At 39.0% G+C, this 20,765-nt stretch overlaps 2 protein-coding genes and 1 pseudogene across 2 annotated transcripts; 2 read left to right on the top strand and 1 right to left on the bottom strand.

Moving 5' to 3' along the window:
* Positions 1-11,184: 11,184 nt before the first annotated feature.
* LOC129767895 (jerky protein homolog-like) lies at positions 11,185-12,599 on the bottom strand. The gene is made up of 2 exons (XM_055769156.1): positions 11,640-12,599; positions 11,185-11,490 (listed from the first exon to the last, which is right to left on the bottom strand). Exons 1-2 carry the CDS (start codon positions 12,374-12,376, stop codon positions 11,253-11,255), a joined length of 975 nt encoding a protein of 324 aa, XP_055625131.1. The 5' UTR covers positions 12,377-12,599; the 3' UTR covers positions 11,185-11,252.
* Positions 12,600-13,505: 906 nt separating this feature from the next.
* Positions 13,506-14,395, top strand: LOC129766463 (uncharacterized; annotated as a pseudogene).
* Positions 14,396-16,671: 2,276 nt separating this feature from the next.
* Positions 16,672-19,345, top strand: LOC129769184 (jerky protein homolog-like). Its single transcript, XM_055771279.1, has 2 exons — positions 16,672-17,794; positions 17,944-19,345. Exons 1-2 carry the CDS (start codon positions 17,058-17,060, stop codon positions 18,497-18,499), a joined length of 1,293 nt encoding a protein of 430 aa, XP_055627254.1. The 5' UTR covers positions 16,672-17,057; the 3' UTR covers positions 18,500-19,345.
* Positions 19,346-20,765: the final 1,420 nt, after the last annotated feature.

The raw sequence follows: 20,765 nt of genomic DNA, 5'->3' as shown, positions 1-20,765 counted from the left end.
GATGTACTCCGTCCCATTATCTGTACGCAGAATCTTCAACTTTTTTCCGCTTTGTCTCTCAAGTTTAGCTTTGAATTTCCGGAACGCACCTAAGGCCTGGGCCTTCCGTTCGAGAAAGTACACGCCTACCTTCTTACTGGCATCGTCCACGAAGGTGATGAAGTAGCGACTGCCTCCAAACGATGGCACCTCTACCGGGCCGCACAGATCGGAGAGCACCAGTTCCAGCAATTCCTCCGATCTTGAGTCACTGGAAGGAAACGGAAATCGTGCCTGCTTTCCCGTGAGACACGATTCGCAATCAGCGAGAGCTTCATTCTTGAAGTCGATTCCATCTGCCACTTCCTTGAGTTTCTTCAAGCTTCCGACATTCAAATGGCCGAGACGTCTGTGCTATAGCTCCACGCTGTTGACCAAAAACGATTTCTCCGACCGACTCACACGATAGAGACCACCTTCTTCTATTCCGGTGATGACAAGCTCTCCGCTTTCATCCCAGACTTCGAATCTGTCCGCCGACACCACCTTGTTTCCACGCTTGCAGATGGTGCCCGACAGCAGGTTGGTTGCTAGGTCCGGAATTTTTAAAACATTGACAACGTCCACACTTCCTTCCAAAGTTTCCATCGAAACCGTTCCCTTAGCAACGGCCTTCATGTTGCTGTTGTTTGCTGTTCCGACATCGTGATCCATATCAACCGTGTCAACGAAAATCTGGTCCGCCCGCGCCATATGCATGGTGGCACCGGAATCAAGATACCATTCGTCGGTCCTAACATCTCCCATAGCGAGGACACTGCACAAATCTTTCGACTTTCCTGCCTTCACCGTCGACTTCTTGGCATTGGGACATTTGGCTGCAAAATGTCCGGGTTTTTCGCAATTGTAGCACAATTTCTCACCTTTTCCACCGTCCTTTGGGTCTGTGGGCTTCTTCCGACTTGCCTTGCTGTACAGAGCACCTTCTGTGCTGCTGCTGACCGGACCGCGGTCAAGTATTACGTCCTGTAAAATTTTCGCCTTAACTGCGTCCGCCGTCAAAGCCGTTCCAGAGGCCTCGAGGCCCATGATCATGGGTTCGTACTGCTCAGGAAGACCCATCAGCAAAATAGCCGCAAGCCAGGAGTCGTCCACCTTAAAACCAACGGATGCTAGCTTGTGGCTCGTGGTCATCAATTCGTACACGTATGCCTCAACGCTAGTGCAGTTCATCAGCCGGACCGTCGTGAACTTCCGGAGCAGTCCGATCTTTCTGGTCAACCCGCTGTCCTGGAAAGCGGGTGCCAGTTTCCACCATGCTTCCTTCGCGTCCACTGCGTCCTGCACCAGGCTGTAGTTATAGCTCTCCAGACTTAAACAAATCGTGGCCAAAGCCTGTAACTTCACGTCCTTGGGAACGCCTTCATCATCGCCATCAACTGCAGACCAACTTCCTTCGCGGATTAAAATCATCCGCATAGCAGAAGACCACGTCTAATAGTTCTCCCTTCCTCTGAGCTTTTCAATTGCCGGCAGCGCAACGGAACCTCTGCCGACTCGAACGTTTCCAACTTCAGTCCTGCCTCTTCCGTTGCCATCTCCAGCTCCAGATCCAGCACCGGGAACCGAACTTCTGGCCGTGGACATTTTTTTTTTGCTTCAAATTAAAATAATCTTGAAAAATTTCCGTGCTCTGGGTCCATAACCACTTGAAGAGTAAAAATCAAACACGTCTGTCTTTAGTAACAGTTAACAGTGGAATGAATCTTTATTGAAAAATTCAGAACGTCAAAGCCTCGGATTATCAGCGGTTGCTATGATCTTCAACAATTGAACATTGACGATGTGAGTGGTACAGTGTCTACGTCTGGTGGCAACTTTAATGTGACGCCATAATTCGGGCCCTGAACTCGATGTTTACAAAAATGTCCATTTAAACGTGTCACATTACATGTCTGTCCAAAAAACTAAACGTCGCATTAAATGTAACTTACTGTATACGAACAATATTTATTCCCAGCTGTTTTGAGTTTGCACAGATTGACAATATCATTCAGTCGTCAGTGCAAGTCGGTGCAATTTTGAGAGTGTAAAAAAAATTCACTGTTTATACTTATGACAGTCATACAACTGTACTAGCAGAGAAGAGAAGTGGAACTTGAGAGAAAAAAGTGGCAACGATTTGTGGAAAGAAAATGTAAACAATGAAAAAATTGACAGATGGTTTACGCTCTAAAAATTTAACATATTGTTAAGATGTCTCTAAGAGGATGGGAGACATCATATATAAGGTGGGGGGTTCGTATATAATGTTAGCATCATCATGATAAACATGGCGAATGGGATAGAAATTATGAACTGAAAATTGAATATAATATACATATAAACGCTGAAACGCTGTGGACAAATATTATAATCCATTTTTATCGGCTTAAGTATAATGCATTATCAAAATAAACCCATATGTATTGGAATCATAACTTGCTGTGCTATTCATAACAACATTTATGGTCGTATTCCACCAATGATGACAAATGTGTAATTTACGAATGAAGCTTCACCATAGAAACTGAACATTGAATAAGAAAATTAAAATGTGGTAAGAGCATCAGTTGAAATGTTTTAAAGCATTCTCAACGGAATAAATTGAATGATACAATAATTATACGACTAAATAATGTATGTGCGCTTAAAAAACAACATAAAAATATGATTTCTGAATTAATTTCTCTTTTTTCAGTTTCGAACACACCCCGTAAAAAGCCATTTTTTATCAATACCCTCTGTTAGTATTGTATCTAGAATGTACAAGGTAACGAAACGTCAACGTCAATTAGTTTTTAGTAATCAGCTTTTTAGCTGCCGGGGAAATTAACACCAAACTATATACTGTATATATTCCATGCCAATTATTGTTCGTAATTGTTCTTTATAGTTTTCATTCAAGGGCGCTACATTTTTTTAAATTTTTTCTCGAAAGCTGAGGATTTTTTAGATAACATATCCAAAAATGTGTTCTTCTTCGTTATTAAATTATGATTTTTCAAATTTAACCGATGGTTCAAAAAATCATGCTTCTCCTTTTTTTTTCAAAAATTACGTTTTTCAAAAATTCATAACTTTTGATCTACTGAACCGATTCAGATAATCGACATAGTTAATTCAAGTCAATAATTTCACACTTGCAAAAATTTTTTTTTATTTATAAAAAACAGATACAATTATTAATCACGAAAACAAAATTATTTTTTTCGCAAGTGCAATATTTTTCCAAAAAATTCTAGGCTTTAATTTGATATATCTATCATCTGAATCGCTCTAGCAGTTCAAATGTTATGAAGTTTTGAGAATAGGAAAAAGGGGAAGAAATTAATATTCCGAACTATCGGTTAATTTAAAAAAATTATAACTCAAAAAAGAAAAAAAGAACATTTCTAATTTTGAGTTAAAAATCCTCAGTTTTCAAGAAAAAATATAGAAAAATATAGCGCCGTTGGTCCCGAAACCATGTAAACTATAAAAACGGATACAATCAAGAATTACAAAAAAAATATATTCAAATTTCTTGCAAGTTTGATATTTTTTCCAAAAAAGACTAGCTCATTAACTAGCAATTTGATGTATCGATAATCTGAATAGGCTTAGTGGTTCAAAAGGTATGAGTTTTTGATAAAAGTCATTTTTGGGAAAAAGTGAAAAAAATCGAATCACCACAGCAAACATTAAATCGTATAACTTTGTACATGATAAGTTACATATAAATTCGTATCAAATCACAATCGCATAAAATATCAATCAAAATATCGATCATGTATATCTAAACTCGCATAAAATTAAATTGAGTGGTAACATTGTCGGATCAATTCGCATATCAGTCCAAAAACCATCACATATCGTTATATACAGCTTTATATACGTACAAAATATGGCATATACGTATATCGCCTCCACTTTTGCGTGTATATGCTAGTTATATGCATCATATATCATACAAATGTGTCTTGGTTGTATGTATATCGCCTCCAATTAGAGCTATTCATACGACTTAATGTTTGCTGGGACCCAACAAAAAAATAATACAGGTTCAATATTTTACCATAACGAAAACAAGCTACCAATTTTCACGAAAATCTGAAAACCACTATATCAGTTTGGCATGGAATGGCTGCAATAATACTGCAATAGTTCACAAGTTTCAAAGTTCGCGTTTTTCTTGTTGTTTTTCATGTCTTTTAATGCGGCCATAATAATTAAGATTACTGCATTTGGATTGATGGTAGAAAATATCATTAACTTCCTTGAATAGTGGATGTGATATAATCCACTTTATATATGTATATATATTAATAAATATTTTCAAACGAATACATTTGTTAAACAAACTGCAAAACTAAATACTTTTATACTGAGCCTTCATTTTTTGAGTATAACGTTCAAAGACCCTTCAATAAAAATGGCATTGAAAAACTGAGTAAAACTGACATACAATTATGACGGATGATTGCTTCTTGATTGGCGCGTGTTCGAACTGGCGAACTGCCAATTAAAAGGCACTCCAACTAAAAAAGCGTTATAAAACTACTATAAAACTGTGAAAAATATATAAAAAATATGCGATCGAAGACTCTTTTTGTCGTTTATGAGTTTGTTTTTTTTTAAGTTACTACTAGGCATGTTTGCGAATTAATGGAAAGATATGATATGTTGATCCTTGAAATAAGTTTGAAAGTTAACAATTGGAAAAATAATAAAATTCATGTGAATGGAGACGACTTTTCTGTACAGCACATGCCACTGGGGCCTTTTGCTGATTAAATAAGTAAGATTTCTTCCAAAACGTCATAATTTTACAACCATTGAGGCAATTTCAAAAATCGTAATATCAAATGAAATCTTAAGCCGTCTACACACTAGGCAACCTAAGTTGGAAAGCAACTTAACGAATATGTCAAAAAAGTTTAGAGCATGTGTAATCAAATGGGAGCATACACACTAGGCAACTGGCAACTTAGGTCGGACCAACTTTTTCGATTCAACCTGTCGAGTGTCGAGTCACGCGCGATATATGTTGGCAACTTTTTCGTTCAATTTCTGTTGACATTTTTAATTCTGCGTTCGTTGAGTTTCAATGTTTGTCAGTAGTAATAACAAACAGTGTTTTCAAGATTTGCCCAGTTTATAATAATACTATATAATAATATATAATTTTATATATGGTTTATATTGTATCAGGTGGAACAAACTGAAAGAGGATTTCGAATGGAGAATGACCTATGTTGGGGAGCCAAATTGAGCCGTCAAATTCTCAAACTCCGATAGCTTCATTTCCAGGCCCCAACATCGAAGGGAAAATTTCCTTTCCCCCACATAAGACACAAACTCCGCTACCGTCGGCAAAAACAAAAAGTACACATCCACTCAAATTTTGACGACAATCCAAATGCGTAAACACTCAAAGTGCAATCACATATGCTACCGACATTCCTTCACAAACAAACATATCACATCCGTGTAATTCCATTTCACATTAATTACAATTCACATGTAAAAACTCAATTTATATTTACATATCACAACGTTTAGATTTTACATTATATTTACAGTTACAGGTATTTCACCTCACAAATTACATCTATTAAATTAAATGTCACCACTGGCGGACCATCTCGGACTACTTTCGCTCCGCTATTTACAATTTTTGTTGTGCGTTGTTGTTGATGTTGATCCTACTCTGTGTCATATTTCACGATCTCCAATCTACGATGAAGTGATGAATAATGTGCGATTCACATAGCACGTTACGGAGAAGAACGTCTACGTTCCGTCAACGTCTCCACCAATTCACACATGCAGTCAATGCTTCCACCAGCACCGTCACGTCAAATGCCAAACGAATGATTTATTTTATTTTATTCATCATGTCGCCACCTACAACAATTTTAAATTGCAATGCCCTCTTTCAAATCAGCATGCCTAGAATCAGTTCTAAATTTTGAAAAATTCAATGAGAATCATTGAATTCAATTATTTGAATGCTTAAACCCCGAAGTCCGACCCTTATGCAACAATAATAATACACAGAATAATTCTTTCAACTAGTCGCGAACAGGGGATTGTCAAGATGGCCGCCTCTTCGTAGCCAGCATAGAAAATCACGAGCATAAAAATCATAACCTTTGTTTTTGTTTATAAAATGTTTACAAACAAACTCATCATACGCAACGTACAACGTCATCAGATTGGTGCATTTCAACAGTTTCTACTCAAGTTGTCCAATATCACTACGATCGTGTCTTATTGAAATAAATTAACATCAAAATAATAAAATGAAGTGCTTCGTGCGATCCTGCCACAGTGATTTTAATCGCAAATCAACAAATGAAGCTTCCGGATGGGTATCCAAACATCGTTTCCCGAAGAAAACTGACCAACGGAATCGTTGGCTTCAAGCTATTGCAAATGCTGAAAATATTTGCATTAACATCGACTCCATTAACTTTAAAACAGTGAGAGTTTGTTCAAAACATTTCACTCGCAACTCCTACTATTCTCGCGGAACCCAACTATATTTAACCGATGCAGCTGTTCCCACTGTTTTTGGTTTTTGCCAAAAACCTGACAGGTATTCATTTATTTACGTAAACGTACTGCAGGCTACAACTACCAAATATTGTTCATTTATTCCTAACACAAAGTGAGTTTCTCATATCCGATCCACTCAACGGAGCATGTGTTTATAGTTCGAAGGATTCATATAGTTCCTGTTTATCACACCAAAGTCACACCCACCGTAACGTATCTCTTCTGGATCCAGAAGTAGGACGCAAATCCGACGCATCAGGTATAACAATATGTTTCTTAGACTCCATATACAATCAAATTTTTTCGTTAAATTTAGCTACCGCCTTTGGCAATAATCATTCGTCTGAAAATATTAAAACGCTTGACGTATCAAACACATCAGACTCATTCAATCTGAATGATGAGCTCCAAGTTTCCGGCCATTCGAAATCCAATTCGTCGGGTTTATCCAGGGAAAATTTGCTTTTGCGTTCTCAAGATCCCGACCTGCAAACGCCAAGTATACCTGCTGTGTTTGGCTTGAACAGTCAAGCTTATGAAGTTGGTGACATTAATCTTGAGAATTCGTACCTGTCAGGTGCATCCACCCAAGCCACCAGCAAATTTGATGAATCCGATTTACCAGGTTCAACCAGACGAGGCTACAAGCTAGGGAACAGTAACCAACATGCTTCCTCAAAAATGACATCCACTACAATTATTTCAGAGAAACAAAACCGTAAAAAGTATAGTTCGAGTAAAATAAAATATATTTTTTTCAAAACATATCCATTTATTAGGCGAATTCGATACGCTGGTGACATTATTGGTCAAGATCTAACAGAAAAAGAGAAGGCCATTGCTCTGCCTAAAGTGCAGGCTCAGCTGCAGCGATCCGAAAAAAACTATAAAGCAGCTAATGTCCAAGGTATGCTATCGGATACGGCGAATTCATTTTTGCAGGTGCTCAAAAATGTTTTAGAATGGTTTTACCTTTATTTAATGTATATTTATTATATTTTCAGCGGTTTCAATCAAATGATTCTCTATTCAGAGAGTTGGTACTTTGCAAAAGAGGAGAACCATGCAGCGAAACATTAAGATCTTTTGCGACTACGTTACACTTTTATTCTGCTATAGCCTATAGATACGTTCGTGAAAGGTTTCAAAAGACCTTACCACACGAGAGAACCATCATCCGTTGGTATGTCAACGTTGCAGGCGAGCCCGGAATTACCAGTGAAACACTAGCGGCTCTTAAAATAATGGCCGACGAGAAAGCAACTAAGGGTCAGCCACTTCTTGGAGGCTTGATCATGGACGAGATGGCAATTCGTCAGCATGTCGAGTGGAACCATCATACGAAACGCCTGGAACCATCATACGAAACGCCTGGAAGGAGTTGTTCAGCACAATCATCAGGATATTAACAACATCCCTGAATGTTCAGTTCCTGCGAAAGGAGTGATGGTTTTTATGGTATCCGGCATTCAGAGCAGCTGGAAAATACCAGTGGCGTATTTTTTTTATCAATGGCATGAATGCAGCAGAACAAAAAAATACTATCCAGACTATTCTGACCAGTCTTCACGAAGCAGGAGTAACCATTATCTCACTGACCTTTGATGGCGCTACAACGAACCTATCGACAGCAAACGTTCTGGGCTGTAGACTCAAACCAAGTGCTTCGGAGCCACTCAAGACATGTTTCAAGCATCCATGTGCCAATTATGACATACATGTCATTCTAGATCCGGCACATATGCAGAAGTTGGTGCGTAACACAATGCACGCTCAACGTACACTGTTGACATCCAACGGCGAAGTGAAATGGACTCATATAGAGAAGCTTAATGATCACCAGAATCGTTCAGGGAACCGCCTCGCTCCCAATCTGACGGACAAGCATGTGAATTTCTTGAACTCCAAAATGAAGGTTTCTTTGGCTGTGCAAGTCATTAGCCAAAGTGTGGCATCAGCATTGGGTGTTTTAAGAACATCTGATAACTCCTTCAGTAATACTGAAGCTACTGAGGAATTTTTAAACCTATTTAACGATTTGTTTGATATATGTAACAGTATGCACTCGAATGAAAAACATTTCAAAGCGCCTTTGTCCAAGCGTAATTTTTATCTGTACCACAACGCCTTCGAATATGTGGAGGAATTTATTAAAAACATCACACTTATCGACGGGACACCAATTCTTGAATCTCGGAATAAAACCGGTTTTTTGGGATACCTCATCAACATCATTAGTATTCGGAACATTTATAAGATTTACGTGGAAGAATCCGGATGTATAGATGAGCTCTTTACGTATCGCCTGAGCCAAGACCATTTGGAAGTGTTTTTTGGGTCGATTAGAGCAAAAGGAGGCTGCAACAACAACCCTAGCTCTACACAATTCAAAGCGAGCTATAAGCGAATGATATCCAACAACGGAATTACATGCTCCGCCAAAGCAAACTGCAGCCAATTCGCCGAGACAAGGAGTTTATTTGCTTGTTTGTCAGTAGAGAGCCCAAGCAATCACACGATGGTGCAAGATGAACCTTTGCCAACAAGGCATGATCTAGCGAAACCACCTAGTGGTTATATGGAGCATTGTAAAGACGATGACTTCTTCATTGCTTCGTTATCCAGGCATGCACTTTATATTCATAAAAAAATGCTGCCTACAGTAGAGTGTAAGGAATGCATCGATTTTTTGTTAAAGGACAATACTTTCCTTATAACTGCTGTGTGTAAAATAGCAGATAATGAGTTTAAGGTATGTACCGTATTTCATGAGAAGGAATATATATTTACTCACCAGCGGAGCTTATATCACTGGCTCCGTCCATAAACTACGTAAACTCACTTACGTCGTAGTTCTTTCGCTTTACAAACTTTCGAAATTTTGCTTCGAATGTAGACCAAATTCTTCTTAAGAGTCTACCTGGTTTATGAACGGCCACACTATACTGTCCATTTGTTCCACGGTATTTAAGAAATGCATAGAATATGGTGATCCTTCATATTTTACTGTGTTTCAGGAACTTGTTGGTACACGCAACGACGTTAATATTGAAAAATATTATAACGTTTTGGTTTCCATCACATTCGAGAACGCAAAGGCTGGTTTGAACTCTTTGTACGAAAGACCAGTTTACCATTGGATAACAGAAGACCACCAGCTTGACATGTTTAACATGATCAGAAACATCATACAACTCTTTCTGGATGTGAAGTGCAATGAGTATAGTAAAGCTATTATACCATTTAAGCAGACCAATCGACAAAAACTTACAAAGCTAATCCTCTTCGAGGGAAACTAAAATCGTGTTTTTAGAACAATTCCGAAAATTCGTAAGACACCTTCTCATTCCGGTGGGTTGAACGTTAAAAAACATATTTTATTTACAGGTGCACCTGCATCATATTTCCACAGACCCGATGAAACATTCCAATATCAGCGTCATCAACCTTCCTACCAGTCGTCTTTATCTGCCGAATCAGGTCACCGAATACCATCAGAAGCAGTCACATTGGATTGCCCTCCTTCAGCTTCAGTTGATTGAGTTGCTCACTGATCAGATTCAGCGATCCGATCAACTTGGTTACGAACGTCTCTTCGAGTTGCTCCCATGGCTGTTGATTTTCCACGTGTGTCCTCCAAGCATTTATTGGTCGGGGAACTTACGTTACTTTCTCCTTATCATTTAGAAGTTTGAGAAACTAAACACAGTACAAATGTAGTTTGCTGCGATATGAAAAAAATCAAATAAGGTGCCTTTTTTCATTTATTTACTATGCAAATTTAAATACACTCGGATAGTCGATTTTCCAAAACAGTTATCAATCTGGTTATTGTTATCATGTTATTACAATGCGATTCAGATGCATAGATGCAGGAAATTTCTTATCAAAACCGAAAGTTTATCCCCTAGTATAAGTTATTAGTTCCATTTTTTTTCTGGTTCTAAATACAGGGACAAAACCATCCTGAAAAGTTCACTTGGTTCCGACAACGAAACCAAAATCCTACACTTGCTCACTTGTTTCCTTCTTTCCGTAGTTTTATCGGATTCAAAACCTGAGTCCCATTGATGTAATTATTGATACAGTTGAATTTCACTCGTTGGGCTATCTTTAGTTGGGCTTCGATTTAGTTGGGCTCCCGTTCGTTGGGCTATAGCCCAACTAAATCGAAGACAAACGTCAATTATGACAACGTAAAATTTTTTTCGAGGGGCTCGTGGATGGTGTTTTTAGGTTTAAAATAAATTTTAAATGAATCATTTAAATAAATAAAATCGAATATTATTCAACAAAAACAATATTTATTTTAAACGTTTCAAACAAAATTAAACAAACCACGTAAATTCATTTTCAACAAAATGGTAGGGTTCTTCAACATGCTCGTTTTAGCCATTCAACTTCAGTGATTTTCGAACGTAGCGCGTTCAAACGGCATACTTCTGCAACATCATGCTTCATATAGCGTACTAGGCAATCAATTGACTTGTTTCATCGCCAAAATCAGGATCTCCGGTACTAGTAATGGAAGAATCCAACGAATTACTTCCATCTTCTGTGTCTACCAACCATTCTTCTTGCATTTCAGGTTGATCTTTCTTGAGAACTGATGACAAAATCTCGTCATCAGAGAACGCTTCACTGGTTACCCAATCTGGATTACGATCAGCATCAAACACCTGATCTTTGATTCACAGATCAATATCTTGCTCAGATGTTTTTGTTCCTGCCAAACTGTCAATCCTGGACACAAGCGCTTTGAAGTCATCATCGGCCGCTTTCGAGTCTACATTAACAGCATCCTCCGGCAAACCATCGATCAATTTCTTCCACGAATTACGTATAGTTTTGTCAGATATCTCCTCCCAAGAGGTTGCCAACCACGAAATACACTGTTGATGATTAATCTTCTTCAATCGTTCTTCGAAACTAAAGAGGAAAGTACATAAATAAAACCTCAAATAGAATTTGAATTTAAATTTTGAAAAAGCACAGACGAAAAACTATCGTGCGCATAGTTTTGTGTTTATATTTGGAATTAATTACAAAAAATTAATGTTTAATATTTGGAAATTTACCTTAAGTGTTCGTTTTCCAGAATTAATGCGAGCATCAGTTTTCTTTTATACTTTCGCTTGATTGCATTGATGACCGCTTGGTCCATCGGCTGGCATTCAGCAGTTACATTTGGTGGGAAGTAGATCACTTGAATCAGTCCATCGTCACTCTGTAGAGATTCGTCAACGTCATAATGACTGGTGCAATTATCAAGAACCAGCAATGCCTTTGGCTCCAATCCTCTCTCGGCCGAAAATTTTCGAACAGCGGGGACAAACTCTTCGTGGAACCATTGACGGAACAACAGTCTGGTCATCCAAGCCTTTTTGGAATGATTATATGAAACGGGAAGTTCTTCGATGTTGATTCCTCGTGGTTTTGCAGCAGTGCAAATGAAATACAACGGAAGCTTTAGGGAACCATCTATGTTGGAGCAAGGCATAAACGTATACCTTGTCTTGTTTTGCTTCCGTCCGCTTGCCACGGTCTCATCACAGGTAACGACAGAGCGTGTGGCTAGGAGCTTGATGAACAAGGCAGATTCATCTGCATTAAAGACTTGGGATAGTGATAGCTGCATTTCCTGAATCTTCTTCTGTAGAACCTTCTTGAAATTTAGGTACGCTTCAACGTTTACCGATGCCTTTTCTCCTGTTACGGCTTTCACGCGCAATCCAAACCGCTGCTTAAAACGATGCATCCAGCCATCCGAAGCAGAAAAACCGTGCACCGCATAGAGCCCCCGGTCCTGGAACATCTTAAACAGCAGCTCCGCCTTTGCTTTAAGAATATCCACTGTCAACAAAATGTTGGACTGCCGCTGCTGTAAAATCCAGATGTAAAGAGCTTCTTCCAGCAAAGGGAACGTCTGCTCTTTCAATGTTTTTCGATTATTTTCACCATATTCCTTGAACTTGTCCACCGCCTCACGAATTGTTCTTTCTTTTGGATTATTCTCGTGACCGTAGAAGATCCTACGCCGTACTTCTTCCCAAGAAAGTCATGCGTACCACCTCCTGCTTCAAAATCTTCAATTATGCGAACCTTCTCCACCAGCGTCAGGAAATTGCTCCTTCGTTTCCGGTTAACGTTCGTACTGGATCCTTGCAAACCATCCATTTTGAGCCTGGCGATCGAAATGAACGTATATTAAATCTACGCTAATTTTAATATCAAACTTCATTAAGAACTTACCAATTAATCCAACCTAGAACGAAACTCAACCACGAATGAAATAAACGTCAGTGGTGTGAAAACTTTTCTGCGTTTCCCATAACAACAAACAATCGGTGTGACCCTCGATCGATTTTCGACTTTGACAGTTCAGCCCAACGAGTGAAAGTCTTTCACAAATTGGGCTAAGAGCTTAGTGCAACGAGTGAAATTCGACTGTAGTAACCAGAGTCCTGGCACCCCTATCTCAACCAGTGCAAATTTAGCGTAGGCAGCATAAAACTAGGCCCGCGGCTCACGTATCAAAGTAAATAAAATACCAGGTATATTACTCTCCGCTTTTTTCATGTAGTGGTAGGCAAAGAAAAAAAGCAAAAAATAGTTTTAGGAGCATCCGCGATAACAGTGGCAGTGATTTTAAAACTAGCTTCTTTGTATTGGAGAGCAATATGGCGATGTAATATACCTAGTGTTCTATTTACGTTGCTCACGTACCTCGCACATAATTCAATCGAGCTGTCATGGTTAATTTTGTTTGTTTCGCAATATTTTGATAGCGTTTTCGGTGTTTCGTTTCGTGTTAACCGTGTTAACTTACAAAGTTATGTTTAATTTTTTTGAGGCGGCTGTTGGAAATCATATGTTAATCTTGTTAGGCTACGCTGATAGCACCGGTTATATGCCTTGTTAGCGAAGGAATTTTCTGCGGCAAAATGTGCCGAAGGTCACCTGCGATCATCATGCTGGACCAAGCGGAGCAAGTTTTCTACGTCCTTTAGGGTGATTAATGGCTCCGATCAGTACGATCTTACGCACTGAATCTATAATTCATTCCAGGACTGAGGCGGTTCAAATGATTTTTGTGGACATCGGCGCCTCGATGATGATACTTTTCGTTGGATTCATCGCAACAGGGCCACCCGGTATAAGGTTTATCGGGCCTGGGGCTCCCGTGTAGGTGGTTGTATATCTTGCGTCGTGTTTATGGAAATAATCTACATACTGGAGATCACCTGGATTTTGATTCTTTGCTTCTTTAGTATGGTTACTTTCGTGTTCACTATTTTCTGGAACATTTGTGAGAACCCTGATCTGCGGTCCCATCGGAGCGATATAGTTTTGACGTAATTTTGTAAGTGTGTATTATTACTCGTGGAAAAAAAACGCTTGTTGATGAATTTGTTTTAAATTCAGATTTTATGTTCTCTGCCGGGGTCAAACAAGAGGATATGAAAATTCGTGACCAGAGCATGGTTGAAGCTTTCTGCAAAGATGTGGAAAAGTGTGAAATCATGTTCATCATCGCTACTGTAAGCTATTCGCTGATTATCCTCAGTTTGGTGCAATATGTGCTTGGCAGTAAATTATGCACATATTCGGATCATGACAAGTTCCAGGAGCTTCGGGAGATGCAGAATCTGATCGAAATGGAATACACCGCTTTGTCCGAAGGGTCGTTTTGAGGATACGACCCAGGGAATTTTGTTCGAGCACAGCACTTGATATTGCCAGCAAGTGACGCAACCGATTTGCAAAAAAAAAAATTATAAAAAAGACGGGTGGGTAATGTCGGGGACATAACCGGAGTGACGTAGGACTATACAAAGGGGACAGCTTTTGTTAAATATATATTTTAAATATATTGTTTTATTTTCTTCACCTACGTGAATACCTACCTATCTACCTGAAAAATGGATTAGTTTACTGTTTACTCTTTATGAATATGTTGATGGTTCTGAAAAGAACCTTTGGTGTTGTGTTTTTGTTATCACTCGATATTCCCATCTTGTTCGGCTAAACCTTCCTGTTTAGCGATTTGTTGTCACTCGCCACAGCTTTCACAGTTGGAAAATTTCTTCCCATCCAGCTTGTGATATATTTTACAGTAAATTACATTCAATGACACGTCGCATTACCACTACTCAGTGTCGGATTGGAGGTAATTTTAACCTGTAATTATTTGCGATGACAGTGGTACAGTGTCGACTTTCAATGTGGGGTCATAATTTGGATCTCTATGTTTACAAAAATGTCCAACTAAATAAGTCGCATTACATGTCCGTCCAATTAGCTAAATGTCGAACTAATTGTAGATTACTGTACTTTAAATCTGGAAACAATTTAAGAATTGGTGAAAATTGAATAATCAGGAAAGTCCCCAACTATCAATAAGCTCAGAACAACTGCCAAATTCACATACTCATCAGATCCTGGCAAACAAATTATGAAAACATCAATTTGTGTTTTATTATTATTTTGGATAATGTTTTAGAAAGCATTGAACTTTATTTCCTAAACTCTTTTTTGGAAGGTTTAATGGCCCTGAAAAGCGCCTTGTTTTATGGAATGTTTCCAATTTAGAAAACTTAGTACTCGTGGTTTTGAAAAAAACCTTTTCGAACGCCCTCGATGCCGCCTTGTTCTGGATTTGCCGCCAAAGCAGTTTGTATAAAGAACAAACTTTTTTCTTCTGCTACCTGATGCCGTTTTGCGATTGCGTTTGCCACTCGCCACTCGCTGCAACTGCCTGTTGTTGTCTTGATGTCCACCGAACCGAATGTGTTCTGTTCCGAATGCAGGTTTTCTTATCGTCGCGAGCAGCTTTGCCAGCTAACTCGATCACTTCGGCGGCCGAAGCTATATAACGCCGGCTAGGTGGACTGGTACACTGGTACTAACGCGCTCGGCCTAGCTACCCTTGCGGGGAACTCCAGATCAACACGAGCGGGAACTCCAGATCAAGGTTCGAGCGGGATTTTGCCTTTCCCTTCACTTTTCCTCCTTTGCCATATCCAACCATGGCTGCTTGTGTTGGTTTGTTGATGTGAGGTGATGCGAAACGATGTGGTGTACGGTTCGGATGAGAATGATCGTTACGGCAGCGGAGCGGGGATTTTTAAGCTGACTGGCTGGCTCGAGAATTACGCATGTGTGAGACTGCGACCGATGTTTCGTTCATTTTTTTCTTTTTCCTTTCCAATCGTGCTTCATTCTATTTCGCTGCTGCTCTGGTTGCCCGTTTTGGTCGGTACGATTTGAGGAGCACAAAATGGACCAATCAAAAATGGGCACATAGTGTATTTGGACAATGCTTGATATTTCACAATTATTCAATTATTTATCTCAAGAAAAATTAAATGTTATTCGTTATGATAGATGCGTAGATATATTTCCTATCAATTGATGCAAAAACCTTTGCGATCTATTGAGAAATACTCGAGTTATAAGCGTTCCAAATCTTGCATTTTTTCCTACTTGTTCAGTGCCTAGATTTCCATTTCACCCCCTATATCTTCCGGTTAGACGTAGTCCTACGTCAAAAATGTCTCAGATGTTCTTACATTCGTTCGTATAATCATTGTATCGTACTATTCGGGTGAATAAGTTGACATAACTCCCGATTCTTTGATCAGTATTCATTAAGTATTAAACTTTACGTTATTACAAATGACCATTATTGTAGATCCAATCGTTTGTTCCATATCTGTTAAATTCTTCCTACGTAAATCATATGTAAAACATAAAAAAGTTTGTTTCTCTCATTTACGCCAAATTTCTCAACGTATAACTTTTATCTGACTTGTCTTTCTATGCGCACATTTCTTTACACTATGCTCTTCTTTGTTACTACAGTCGAATTTCACTCGTTGCACTAAGCTCTTAGCCCAATTTGTGAAAGACTTTCACTCGTTGGGCTGAACTGTCAAAGTCGAAAATCGATCGAGGGTCACACCGATTGTTTGTTGTTATGGGAAACGCAGAAAAGTTTTCACACCACTGACGTTTATTTCGTTCGTGGTTGAGTTTCGTTCTAGGTTGGATTAATTGGTAAGTTCTTAATGAAGTTTGATATTAAAATTAGCGTAGATTTAATATACGTTCATTTCGATCGCCAGGCTCAAAATGGATGGTTTGCAAGGATCCAGTACGAACGTTAACCGGAAACGAAGGAGCAATTTCCTGACGCTGGTGGAGAAGGTTCGCATAATTGAAGATTTTGAAGCAGGAGGTGGTACGCATGACTTTCTTGGGAAGAAGTACGGCGTAGGATCTTCTACGGTCACGAGAATAATCCAAAAGAAAGAACAATTCGTGAGGCGGTGGACAAGTTCAAGGAATATGGTGAAAATAATCGAAAAACATTGAAAGAGCAGACGTTCCCTTTGCTGGAAGAAGCTCTTTACATCTGGATTTTACAGCAGCGGCAGTCCAACATTTTGTTGACAGTGGATATTCTTAAAGCAAAGGCGGAGCTGCTGTTTAAGATGTTCCAGGACCGGGGGCTCTATGCGGTGCACGGTTTTTCTGCTTCGGATGGCTGGATGCATCGTTTTAAGCAGCGGTTTGGATTGCGCGTGAAAGCCGTAACAGGAGAAAAGGCATCGGTAAACGTTGAAGCGTACCTAAATTTCAAGAAGGTTCTACAGAAGAAGATTCAGGAAATGCAGCTATCACTATCCCAAGTCTTTAATGCAGATGAATCTGCCTTGTTCATCAAGCTCCTAGCCACGCGCTCTGTCGTTACCTGTGATGAGACCGTGGCAAGCGGACGGAAGCAAAACAAGACAAGGTATACGTTTATGCCTTGCTCCAACATAGATGGTTCCCTAAAGCTTCCGTTGTATTTCATTTGCACTGCTGCAAAACCACGAGGAATCAACATCGAAGAACTTCCCGTTTCATATAATCATTCCAAAAAGGCTTGGATGACCAGACTGTTGTTCCGTCAATGGTTCCACGAAGAGTTTGTCCCCGCTGTTCGAAAATTTTCGGCCGAGAGAGGATTGGAGCCAAAGGCATTGCTGGTTCTTGATAATTGCACCAGTCATTATGACGTTGACGAATCTCTACAGAGTGACGATGGACTGATTCAAGTGATCTACTTCCCACCAAATGTAACTGCTGAATGCCAGCCGATGGACCAAGCGGTCATCAATGCAATCAAGCGAAAGTATAAAAGAAAACTGATGCTCGCATTAATTCTGGAAAACGAACACTTAAGGTAAATTTCCAAATATTAAACATTAATTTTTTGTAATTAATTCCAAATATAAACACAAAACTATGCGCACGATAGTTTTTCGTCTGTGCTTTTTCAAAATTTAAATTCAAATTCTATTTGAGGTTTTATTTATGTACTTTCCTCTTTAGTTTCGAAGAACGATTGAAGAAGATTAATCATCAACAGTGTATTTCGTGGTTGGCAACCTCTTGGGAGGAGATATCTGACAAAACTATACGTAATTCGTGGAAGAAATTGATCGATGGTTTGCCGGAGGATGCTGTTAATGTAGACTCGAAAGCGGCCGATGATGACTTCAAAGCGCTTGTGTCCAGGATTGACAGTTTGGCAGGAACAAAAACATCTGAGCAAGATATTGATCTGTGGATCAAAGATCAGGTGTTTGATGCTGATCGTAATCCAGATTGGGTAACCAGTGAAGCGTTCTCTGATGACGAGATTTTGTCATCAGTTCTCAAGAAAGATCAACCTGAAATGCAAGAAGAATGGTTGGTAGACACAGAAGATGGAAGTAATTCGTTGGATTCTTCCATTACTAGTACCGGAGATCCTGATTTTGGCGATGCAATCAAGTCAATTGATTGCCTAGTACGCTATATGAAGCATGATGTTGCAGAAGTATGCCGTTTGAACGCGCTACGTTCGAAAATCACTGAAGTTGAATGGCTAAAACGAGCATGTTGAAGAACTCTACCATTTTGTTGAAAATGAATTTACGTGGTTTGTTTAATTTTGTTTGAAACGTTTAAAATAAATATTGTTTTTGTTGAATAATATTCGATTTTATTTATTTAAATGATTCATTTAAAATTTATTTTAAACCTAAAAACACCATCCACGAGCCCCTCGAAAAAAATTTTACGTTGTCATAATTGACGTTTGTCTTCGATTTAGTTGGGCTATAGCCCAACGAACGGGAGCCCAACTAAATCGAAGCCCAACTAAAGATAGCCCAACGAGTGAAATTCAACTGTATCAATAATTACATCAATGGGACTCAGGTTTTGAATCCGATAAAACTACGGAAAGAAGGAAACAAGTGAGCAAGTGTAGGATTTTGGTTTCGTTGTCGGAACCAAGTGAACTTTTCAGGATGGTTTTGTCCCTGTATTTAGAACCAGAAAAAAAATGGAACTAATAACTTATACTAGGGGATAAACTTTCGGTTTTGATAAGAAATTTCCTGCATCTATGCATCTGAATCGCATTGTAATAACATGATAACAATAACCAGATTGATAACTGTTTTGGAAAATCGACTATCCGAGTGTATTTAAATTTGCATAGTAAATAAATGAAAAAAGGCACCTTATTTGATTTTTTTCATATCGCAGCAAACTACATTTGTACTGTGTTTAGTTTCTCAAACTTCTAAATGATAAGGAGAAAGTAACGTAAGTTCCCCGACCAATAAATGCTTGGAGGACACACGTGGAAAATCAACAGCCATGGGAGCAACTCGAAGAGACGTTCGTAACCAAGTTGATCGGATCGCTGAATCTGATCAGTGAGCAACTCAATCAACTGAAGCTGAAGGAGGGCAATCCAATGTGACTGCTTCTGATGGTATTCGGTGACCTGATTCGGCAGATAAAGACGACTGGTAGGAAGGTTGATGACGCTGATATTGGAATGTTTCATCGGGTCTGTGGAAATATGATGCAGGTGCACCTGTAAATAAAATATGTTTTTTAACGTTCAACCCACCGGAATGAGAAGGTGTCTTACGAATTTTCGGAATTGTTCTAAAAACACGATTTTAGTTTCCCTCGAAGAGGATTAGCTTTGTAAGTTTTTGTCGATTGGTCTGCTTAAATGGTATAATAGCTTTACTATACTCATTGCACTTCACATCCAGAAAGAGTTGTATGATGTTTCTGATCATGTTAAACATGTCAAGCTGGTGGTCTTCTGTTATCCAATGGTAAACTGGTCTTTCGTACAAAGAGTTCAAACCAGCCTTTGCGTTCTCGAATGTGATGGAAACCAAAACGTTATAATATTTTTCAATATTAACGTCGTTGCGTGTACCAACAAGTTCCTGAAACACAGTAAAATATGAAGGATCACCATATTCTATGCATTTCTTAAATACCGTGGAACAAATGGACAGTATAGTGTGGCCGTTCATAAACCAGGTAGACTCTTAAGAAGAATTTGGTCTACATTCGAAGCAAAATTTCGAAAGTTTGTAAAGCGAAAGAACTACGACGTAAGTGAGTTTACGTAGTTTATGGACGGAGCCAGTGATATAAGCTCCGCTGGTGAGTAAATATATATTCCTTCTCATGAAATACGGTACATACCTTAAACTCATTATCTGCTATTTTACACACAGCAGTTATAAGGAAAGTATTGTCCTTTAACAAAAAATCGATGCATTCCTTACACTCTACTGTAGGCAGCATTTTTTTATGAATATAAAGTGCATGCCTGGATAACGAAGCAATGAAGAAGTCATCGTCTTTACAATGCTCCATATAACCACTAGGTGGTTTCGCTAGATCATGCCTTGTTGGCAAAGGTTCATCTTGCACCATCGTGTGATTGCTTGGGCTCTCTACTGACAAACAAGCAAATAAACTCCTTGTCTCGGCGAATTGGCTGCAGTTTGCTTTGGCGGAGCATGTAATTCCGTTGTTGGATATCATTCGCTTATAGCTCGCTTTGAATTGTGTAGAGCTAGGGTTGTTGTTGCAGCCTCCTTTTGCTCTAATCGACCCAAAAAACACTTCCAAATGGTCTTGGCTCAGGCGATACGTAAAGAGCTCATCTATACATCCGGATTCTTCCACGTAAATCTTATAAATGTTCCGAATACTAATGATGTTGATGAGGTATCCCAAAAAACCGGTTTTATTCCGAGATTCAAGAATTGGTGTCCCGTCGATAAGTGTGATGTTTTTAATAAATTCCTCCACATATTCGAAGGCGTTGTGGTACAGATAAA

The sequence above is a fragment of the Toxorhynchites rutilus genome, chromosome 2 (assembly GCF_029784135.1).
Source record: "Toxorhynchites rutilus septentrionalis strain SRP chromosome 2, ASM2978413v1, whole genome shotgun sequence".
In the NCBI taxonomy this organism is placed as follows: Eukaryota; Metazoa; Arthropoda; class Insecta; order Diptera; family Culicidae; genus Toxorhynchites; species Toxorhynchites rutilus.
Note: the sequence above shows the minus strand (reverse complement) of the source record. Positions and strands in the feature narration are given on the sequence as shown.